General features: G+C 42.8%; 1 protein-coding gene across 1 annotated transcript; it reads right to left on the bottom strand.

Moving 5' to 3' along the window:
- Positions 1 to 2,969: 2,969 nt before the first annotated feature.
- On the bottom strand, positions 2,970 to 10,041 carry PDCD2 (programmed cell death 2). Its single transcript, XM_057528105.1, has 6 exons — positions 9,691 to 10,041; positions 8,737 to 8,979; positions 8,241 to 8,372; positions 6,187 to 6,290; positions 4,850 to 4,963; positions 2,970 to 3,583 (listed from the first exon to the last, which is right to left on the bottom strand). The coding sequence occupies exons 1-6, from the start codon at positions 9,971 to 9,973 to the stop codon at positions 3,425 to 3,427; spliced, it is 1,035 nt and encodes a 344-aa protein (XP_057384088.1). The 5' UTR covers positions 9,974 to 10,041; the 3' UTR covers positions 2,970 to 3,424.

Raw genomic sequence — 10,041 nt, 5'->3', positions numbered from 1 at the left:
GATTTTTTCCTTTGGGGGTGCTTTTGTTATCATATTGAAAAAATAGTAAAGCATATGTTCGATTTTGTAGCTTCCTTTTTTTTAGTCACTATATCATACCCATTTTTCCATGACAAACATACTGCCATGAACTGGAATCTGATGGTGTAATCTGATGGTTACACAAGTTTATGTATTTAACCATTTCCATAATTATGGTCATTTATGTTATCTGTAGTGTTTCACTATTATAAACAGGTGCTGCAGGGAACATCCTTTTATGTGTATTTGTGGATAAGTACAGGTATTTCTGTAGTAACATGCCTAGAAGAGGAGTCACTGCATTAAGAGCATCTGTACATCCTAGGTTTTGATAGATCCATACCAGATTACACTCCAGAGAGAACATGGTGTATGAAGGGCCCTTTTCTTGCATTTTCCAATCATTAGTGATGTCAGTAATGTATGGATGAATTGGAAAGACATCAGTCCAATATGATCTCCTTCTATTCAAGAAAGAATTGTTCCCCCACGTGTGAGTCTTCTCTTAGGTTCTTCAGTAAAGTTTCGTAATTTTTTTCATATAGGGCTTTACATTACATAAAAGTTAATTCCTAAGTATTTTGTTATTAATGGCATTTTTCATAAGACTTTAAAATTATTGGTGAGATTTATTTCCAGTCACTTTACTGAATTCTTTTTACTCCGTATGCTCCAGTCCAGCCACACCACCCACCCAAATAGCCATTATCCTTTTACAGTGGTTACCTAAACACCAATATAGGTCACTCTTCCATTTTAATAAATTGCTGTTTTTATGTGTTTTATTCCTTAAGCTCCCCTGCCATCTCATTTAAGGAAATTTATAGGCTGTTTGGCTAGTAGTTTCTTTGTCTTGCTATTTGCAAACTCAGGAAGGTGCAGCCAGCGTATTCCTCTGTTCTCTGCATTTCGTGCCGGTGGCTGACTGCATCTAAAGGCTTGATCCCTTTGTAAAGACTGTAAGTAGTGTTTGTTAGGAATTTAACGTCTGATTGTCATCTCCTGATTGATCCACTAATTCATTAGTGGGTTGCAAAAGATAAAATTCTAATTATTTTTTTCGTGATTTGTTAGAACACTTTTTTATATAGTGATATACTTCTTTCACATAGCAGGATAAGTGCTTGCTTCCTTCCCTTTAAAAGTTTTCAAGATAAAATACCTCATGAGTTCATACTAATATATCCAATCCAGATTCAGACTACAGGGCTTTTATTTGGTCAGTTCTATATTAAGTATTTTACGCTGAGAACCCTTAATTTTTAAAGGCACGTGGGATGACGAGTTAGTTAGAATAACAGAACACTACCACTAATATGAATATCAAAAGCACTGAAACATTTTTTCTTTGCTATGATTTCTGAACTGTCAAAGGATGAGACCAGCATTCAATAATATATCAAATAAAAACGGACAGGTGAATGCACTGCTCTCTACAGTAGGGCGAGCTGCCTGGTCAGGCAGTATCTGGGCCAAGCAGAGGTTTGGGGGGCAGCAATGCATGGGTTGGCAGTAGTGATTGATGTCCTCCGCAGGAGCAGTTGCTGGGCGAGATGTGTCCATCATTTCATGGTTGGCATGAAGGTTTTTAAATGTCTTGACATATCTAGAGGCAACTGAGTTGTTTTTTTATTTATCTAAATTTTCTTTCTTATTTTTGTTTTAGTTAGTCTCAACTAGTTGCTTTTTTTGGACATGGTTGCCAAGTCAGTGCTGGAAGTCTGTCTCCAAATGGAAATGCCCTGTGAACTTGCTGTCATCTCCAGACCTTGGCAGGGATACACACCTAAAGGATAGCTTGGCAGGTTCCCAACATGCCTGCAAGAATGTCTACATAATCTGGGGATCTCTCCAAATAGACCCTAATCAATTTGCTTAAAAAGTCCTTAGCAGTCAGGATGCTGTCCTACTTGGGCAAACTTCCAAATTATTTATAGTTTGGGCTATGAAGGCCCCGCTAGTCCAGTATTTTATGTATCTTTATATAAATTACATACATATTCACACACACGGGATATGGACTAAAACGCCAGGATTTCCTGATATAAAACTATAGTGAAATAGCCAAGTCAGTGATGTTACCAAGTGACATTACCTCCAAAAAGATGTTTACGGTGGCAGTGCATTTCAGGGTTAGCAGGAATGTTACGAGAACTAGTTGCTGGTCTTCAAGCAGTGATCAACAGCAATGTCTCTTTAGGTTTGCCTTCGCAGCAGTGAAGCCTGCCCAGCACTAAGAGAATTGGGAATTATCACAAGGTAAGTATAAATCACTTGGGGCTGGAAGGAGCCTTAGCATGGTTGATGGCACTGCTTTAGGAACCACTTGTGTAAACAGAGGCATCAGAAACAATATCCCTCACTTGAAAGCTACCTCAGGGCCTTCCCTCAGGCTGACCCAGGGAAATTCCAGTGGCTGATTCCCTGTCCTTATTTGGGTTTACTTGCCATGTGGACAGTGCTATGAGATGGGGAGATGGAGAAAGAAGACCTTTGAGTCTCTGGTCTATAAGCAGTGCCACTGGCTGACCAAGGTGAGTTTTGAAGTAGAGCTTCTCTTTGAACTTAGGAAGTCTCGGGGTTTTACCCAAATATTTTTCTCCTTGTTTTAACTTTGCAAATTTTAGGGGCGAAATGCTCTGAGTGATGGTTGTTTTTTTTTTTTTTTTTGGCTACTTTGGTTCTTTGTTGCTGTACACGGCTTTCTCTAGTTGTGGAGAGCGGGGGCTACTCTTTGTTGCGGTATGTGGGCTTCTCATTGCGGTGGCTTCTCTTGTTGTGGAGCACGGGCTCTAGGCGCGCGGGCTCTAGAGCACAGGCTCAGTAGTTGGGACACACAGGCTTAGTTGCCCTGTGGCATGTGGGATCTTCCCGGACCAGGGCTTGAACCCATGTCCCCTGCACTGGCAGGCGGATTCTTAACCACTGCGCCACCAGGGAAGCCTGAGTGATGGTTTGACTTAATTAGGCACATAACCCATTTTTATTATAGAAAGAAATATACATATAAAAAGATCATGTCACTTAGTCCCACTGTTCAGTTAACCAGTTCACATCTAGTGCATATCATTCCAGATATTTTTGGTGTACATACACATGTATATATATTTTTACAAAAATAGCATACTGTGAATACCATCTATAATGGTACCGTGGCATCTTTATCTTACTTGATGTGCATATAAGTCTGTATCATTAAGACTGCGTAGCCTCCTGCTGGACATACACCAGAATTTACTTAATTCCCTGCCACTGGACATTTCTGTCTAATATTTAGACAATGTAAACAACACCTAAAACAACATCTTTGTGTATCTCTGGTATAATTACTTCCTTAGGACAAAGTCCTAGAAATGGAAGGTCTAAGAGATGATGAATATTTTAAGGCTTTACACCATTGTCTTTAGGTGGCATCTGTTATATCTTGCTTCCAAACAAATTCCTCTGTGTAGCCAGTGCCCAGGCCACAGCTTTCAGCACAGGTGAAGACGGCCAGGACGCCCCAGTCGACACTCCTGCCCAGTCTGTCGGCCTTCAGGTAGTTGAGCAGATGAGGCATGACCTGGGAAAGGGTGGCACAGTCAGAGCGCTCCTCGGCGGTGAGGAGCACAGTCTGCTTTCAACAGACCAGACCTTCCTGGGGACCCTGGCCTCTCCATCGCCACGCTCCACAGCAAGATTACAGACATTACGGTGTTAACATATTTAACAATCTAAAAATACTCTGCAACTCTATGTTTCTTTAAAGTCCCTCTCTATTTGGTGTCTTTCTTTTTCATTTGAGGAAGAAGTTCCTAAGTATAATAAGATCAGCTGATCTATTTGACCTGGCTGTTAACCTAATTATTTATTAATAATATGCCACAAAATAGGGATGAGACTTCTATTTGGGCAACTTTTATTTTGAGTTATTTACAACCTGAATAGCAGATGCTGTTACTATGACTCTGAAGAAACACTAACCTAGTAGAATACAAAAAGGAAATCTATTGATGTATTTGTATAGACTAGAAATGGGTCTTAGGAGTCAGTGGTCTCATGGGAAAGAGTAAGAGCCAGCACTGCCACTACTGTTATCAAATTGCCTTATACAACCACCGTCAGCTCATCTTGGGCATCCGTCAGAGCTCTGGCAGTAAGAACCAATCAGTTTTGGATCAGTCCTCAAAAATCCTTTTTTTATCCTAAGAAACAAATATCGCTTTATAAGGTTAGTGAATCCACAGTTCAAGAGCACTTCCGCACAACCCAAATGGATCTTGATGCTAACAATTTCTTTCGGGGAAAAAAATTTTTACCTTAATGATTACATTAATTTGTTCTCCTAACAAATCTACAAACCAAGACTAAACAGAGTAAGCGTTCTGAAACACTCTCACAAAGGACAGAGTCAAAGACTGTAAAAAAGGTATATTATTTTAAATTATAAAGGTAACAATAGAGGCACTAAAATAATATTGACCCTAACCCTAACCCTAACCACACTGGGAAGTGGGCGATGGTCTAGATGGTGTGCGTGACTACATTTAAATCCTCACTACTGCAGAAGTCAGTCAACAGATAATGTCTAAAAAACTAGTAAACTGATAAGTCTCAGAAAAAGCATGCTATTTAAAGACAGAAATAACTACCAGATAACCAGTAAAAGATAATTCCCTCCTTGCAACAAGCCGTAAGGTGGGGCAGGACACTACTAATTTTCATTATAGGGAACCTTCCATAATACTATAGGGACCCATACACATATGTTGCTTTGGCAGTTTTTTAATGCTTAAAATTATAAATCAGGGTAGTTATATACTAAAATAGTACTTATTTAAGGTCATACCTGGAATTCAAATATTCTCTTGGCACCACAGGGGCAATCTGGAATCTCCTTTTCTTGAGGGATATTTTCACCAGAGATCCAGATGGGGGCAATCCCTCTGCCGTATCTGAGAATCTAAAATCAATCAGGATCAGTTTAAATCACCAACATCTCATGTGATCTGAGGATCATCTAGAGAAACTCTGTACATACTCTTACAATTGATGAAACGCTCATCTGAAAACCACTTTACTGTCTGTTCCCCTGCGCCCCTCCACTGGGCATCATTAATACCGTTCTCAGTGTCATCAAAGGCAGCGGTGCCCAGCCTTTTTGGCACCAGGGACCGGTTTCATTTCGTGGAAGACAATTTTTCCACGGACAGGGAGGGGGAAGGGGGGTGGTTCAGGCGTTAATGCGAGCAATGCGGAGTGGCAGATGAAGCTTCATGGTCCCAGTCCTCGGCCCCGGGTTTGGGGACCCCTGATCAAAGGGGCTGTTTCAGCTTATCTGATTCAGGATATCCAAATTATTTTTCTTAGATGTCCATATGGTTAGAATCTGAATCCTATGACTATTTTGTGAAGAGACTAACAATAATCCTACTTCCCCATTACCAGGTTGTGAATCTAAAATGCAGCCCAGGGTTTGTGCTTACCTTCACACAGATACAAGGAACCTTAGTTTACAATTTTTAAAGGAATAAATACCAAGTGAGCCACAGTGTTTAGATAAATAAAACAGAAGTAAATTTTGTTATAATAACATCTCATATAACAAATGAGTGACTTTCCTCAATATTTCTTGTTAAAAGCATATGCGTTGCTAAAAACTACCTTCTCAGTATTTAGGACCTAGACCTACTCTTCCTATAAGCCCCTGGATATTTATTTGCTCTAGCGACTGGCTTATGGGAATTTAGCTGTCTTCTTTAGTGATTTATGTTTATGGTGAGGGAAGTTAAGGGGAATAAAGTTAATGGAAGAAAAGCGGCAAAGGGAAACATTTGCTGAATACTTACTGTGAGTCTACAATGTACCTTAATCCTCAAAACCACTCTTTTTTTTTTCCCCCCACGCTGTAGATAGTTACATCAGAAGGTCGATAAGTAATTCAAGAAGCCAGAATTCTTCATAACAGCAAAACCCATTATTATTTTCACAAAACCACAGTGGTCTTCGTGCTAATGTGGCAGGTTGGTTTCTTAGTTCCCCAACCAGGGATCAAACCTGGGCCCCCAGCAATGGAAGTGCAGAGTCCTAACCACTGGACTGCCAGGGAATTCCCTACTCAGGGTTTATACCCCTAAAACACCACCTGAAAAGAATAGAAGGAGCTGTATATGAATTCTATTTTACCTGTTCTGGTTCAAGGGATATTTTGGTTTTAAACTTCTGGAAAATTCTATCTTCCCTAGATTCATGTTTTGCCATGGAATCCAATTCTTCCTCAGGTGCTTCACCTAAAAAATTATCAACATAACTATTATGCAACAGGAATAATCTCCATGTCTTGACAATAAACACATGCTGAGGGAGGCCAGTTTTAAACAACCAACTTAGTGTTTAATCGGACAGTGAAGGCCAGATGTTTCCACAGGCTTTCCTATTTTAATTCATTAATGTTTGTGCTTTAAGACCATCTGACTTTGCAGGTACTCCATGAAGCATTATTACTATGCCGGCTCCTAGTAAGAGCTTCTCTTTAAAACTGCAAATTAAAAGAACAGACCCCAAGTCCCACTCTGAGGACTGCTGTGCCCAGCACACGAAAGCGCACCCCAAAACCATGAGCCCCGCTTATCACTAGTGTCCTTCACCCACCTGGACTCTTATTTCCAATCTCTTCATGTTTCATCTCTCCTTTCCCTTACACTCATACAGTTATCACATGCCCTAACCCTACCAGCTCACTCCTTCACACTCACCTCTGGAATCTCAGCTACCTGAAACACCGCCATCCCCAACAGGATTGAGTCTTTGTAACTCAGAAGACATTTCTGATACCCTGAATGGGAACTGTAAGCCAGTAAGCTGACATTCTAATCTAAAATTTAATTTAGATTCTGAAATCTACATTTTGTGGTGGTTAAGAGCTCAAGTTTTGGAGTCAATAAGATGTGAGTTCAAACTTCAGTTCTAGAACTTAACAACTTTAGTCAGTTATACAACCAAACAAGTTATACCCAGAACCTCAAATTCCTCACTGCAAAATGGGGCAGAGTTTCTAACATACTGTTCTGATGTCAAGATTTCAGTCAGATCATGCACAAAAGGCCCGTGGTGCAGAGTAAGTGTGGGATAAATTTCGGCTACTGCTCAGCCACAGCACAGGCGCTGCTCCAGAGTGTGATACCCTTGTGGTAAGTGACAAAATCAAGTATCTGAAACTTGCCAGATAAAAGGGCCCCTGCTGCCCACCAAACACTGCGAGGCACTCTCATGTCCACCATCTCAATCAGAGAAACAAATCCTGGAGCCAGATAAACTTTCCAAGTTTCCAGCATCCTGTGCAGCCCCACCCAACTGACCACCTGGATACTTCCTCTGACATCTTTACAGGAACCAGAACATACCTTATATATGCCAAGGAGGGAAGTACAGAAAGGATATCTTCAAATGAGGCAATATTTGGAAAGTATAGGTTGCAGCCTCCCAAGTGAGTTGCCTTTTCCTATCAGTGCTTCTCTTCTTGGCATATTGAGCCCTCCCTTTCAAGCATTATATTTAATCACTTAATGAAAGGTTTTTTCTTCTTTTTTTTACACTTTTATTGCTTATTACTTTATTGGCCCCACGTCTGAGGGAGTAGACAGCATGGATCAATGGCATGCACTTTCCAGATTAGATACAGCGTGGTTTCATTTCAGTGGACACTCAATACAGGGAGTTCTCTCTCACCTGTTGTTGGAAATTTTCTATCAGATTCCTTCATCAGTGAATTCTTCCCCAAAGCACACTCTCTAACACTGCTACCCACCAACAAACATAGCACCCCTCTTCCTAGGTGCTTTTAAACATCTGGCACTGAATCTTCTCATATGTTAGTTAAAAAGAAAAACGTTGTCTTAGCAATGATCTAAGACAGGTGTCTCCAAATTGGTTCTCTAATCCCTAGGTTTCCATGGCAGGTCCTCAGTGTCCCCTGAAATGAGTGAGAACATGTCCCTTGAGGCTGGAATGTTGGGACACTGGACCCTCTACTTTCTCTCTGCTTCAACTAGATTCAGTATTCTTCCCCCCACCTTTTTCCTTTTTTTCTTATACATATATCCCCTTTTTTAGATTTCCTTCCTATTTAGTTCACCACAGAGCACTGAGTTCCCTATGCTATACAATAGGTTCTCATTAGTTATCTATTTTATACATAGTAGTGTATATTTAATGAATAAGTTTTGAAACTGATTCCTTACCCATGCTACCTATAATCTCTGATTCATCATCTTTTTCCACAACTTCAGGCATAATCTCATCTTCTGTTTCTATTACAATTTCAAATTCTGGAAAAAGGAAGCTGTGGTCTGGAACTGTACTGTCCAAATCACCTGAAACAAAGTAAGGTAACTAGCATCATTTGTTATCATTTAATTTGGAAGGTCAAATAATTTCCTACATCTGAAGTGTATTCCATGTCATAACAGTTTCCCCTAGTAATTAACATATGTAGCGCCAGCATTTTAGATTACGGGTCATAAATTAAATGACTACACTAAAGCTAGGCTGGGACATGAGCGGGCAAGACCTCACAGTTCCTTCTTCATAAAGGTGTTTATGTCACTAGTTAACCAAAACTTTGAAAAGTATTACACCTTTTCTAATGTTAACGTTTATCCTCAAAATGAAAGATTTGGCCTGATAGACACTATGAAACTGAGCTGAGATTTAAAAATAAACACAGAATTGACTGACCTGCTTGTGTACAAGCCTGCTTATGTCCCACTCTCCAGTCGAGAGTCTGATGCTCCTTACTGCAGTAATGTGCCCTGTGGCATCTGGAGCATGTTTTGGGGCCTAAACAGCCACAAACTCTGCAGAGATGAGCCCCAGACTTGAGCTGGAGGCACACGGATTCCCCTGTCTCTGGCGGGGGATCCTCACAAGGTGGCTCATAGGCGTAGAAGTCGTTTCTCCTGGGCAACTGATTCCTAAAAACTAAGGAGACAGAAGGAGAAACGTTATACATGTTTTACATAAAACAACACAGCAATTCAAATATTTGGGCCTTCACACAGGACTGAAAAGACAGTCATTTTTTAAAAAGAAAAACAGAATAAAGTTTTTGCTTTCAAAGAGCTTATTTTCTGGAAAGGAAGAAAAAAAAAAGTGAAAACGAGAAACTTTTTAAAGTCTATACAACTAAGCAGGCTCTTTGAGCTTGTTCAAATTAGTAACAAAAGTAACATTAAGTCAGACTACATACATATGAGAAACGTGTTGGAACCCAGGTTTCCAAAAAATTACAGATTCTATTATCTGAACGTAATGTACCACACCTACTACCGACTGATTAACAGAAATCTAGGGGCGAAGAAGGCGCGAGCCCTTGGAACGCCCCCCCACCCCAGGAAACGCTCGCGGTGTACAGGGGAGAGGCCCGCTGCAGGGGCACAGAGGAGGCTGCACGGTTTCTCGGCCCTGACCGCGAGCAAGGCCGCGCACCGCGCACGCGCGACCGGGTCCCCGGGCCGCTCACCGCGCACGCGCGACCGGGGCCGCAGGCCGCTCACCGCGCACGCGCGACCGGGGCCCCGGGCCGCTCACCGCGCACGCGCGACCGGGGCCCCGGGCCGCTCACCGCGCACGCGCGACCGGGGCCCCGGGCCGCTCACCGCGCACGCGCTAGCCGGGCCCCGGGCCGCTCACCGCGTAGGCCGGCGCAGCACGGTGGCGTTCGGCAACAGAAAAGGAAGAGACCGCGGTGGAAGGCGTCGGCGCGGCCCGGGAGCGGCGCGTACAGCTGCAGCAGGAAGGCCAGTGGGCGGCCGCACTGCGCGCAGGCCAGCCCTGCGGGCCCCGGCAGCCCGGCTGCGCCCAGCCACGCCGGCCGGCCGCCCACCTTGCTGGGGAACTGCTCGCTGCGCAGCCGCCACGCCGGCGCCGCCTCCACGAAACCCAGCTCAGCCAGCCCGACGCTCGCGGCTGCCATGGGCGCAGGCAGTAGGCCCCTTAGACTGCCGCCCCGCTGCCGAAAGCGGAAGTCGGCGTGGAAGCGCA

This window comes from Balaenoptera acutorostrata, chromosome 14 (genome assembly GCF_949987535.1).
Source record: "Balaenoptera acutorostrata chromosome 14, mBalAcu1.1, whole genome shotgun sequence".
NCBI classification, from domain to species: Eukaryota; Metazoa; Chordata; class Mammalia; order Artiodactyla; family Balaenopteridae; genus Balaenoptera; species Balaenoptera acutorostrata.
This window is presented reverse-complemented; position numbering and strand designations above follow the sequence as displayed.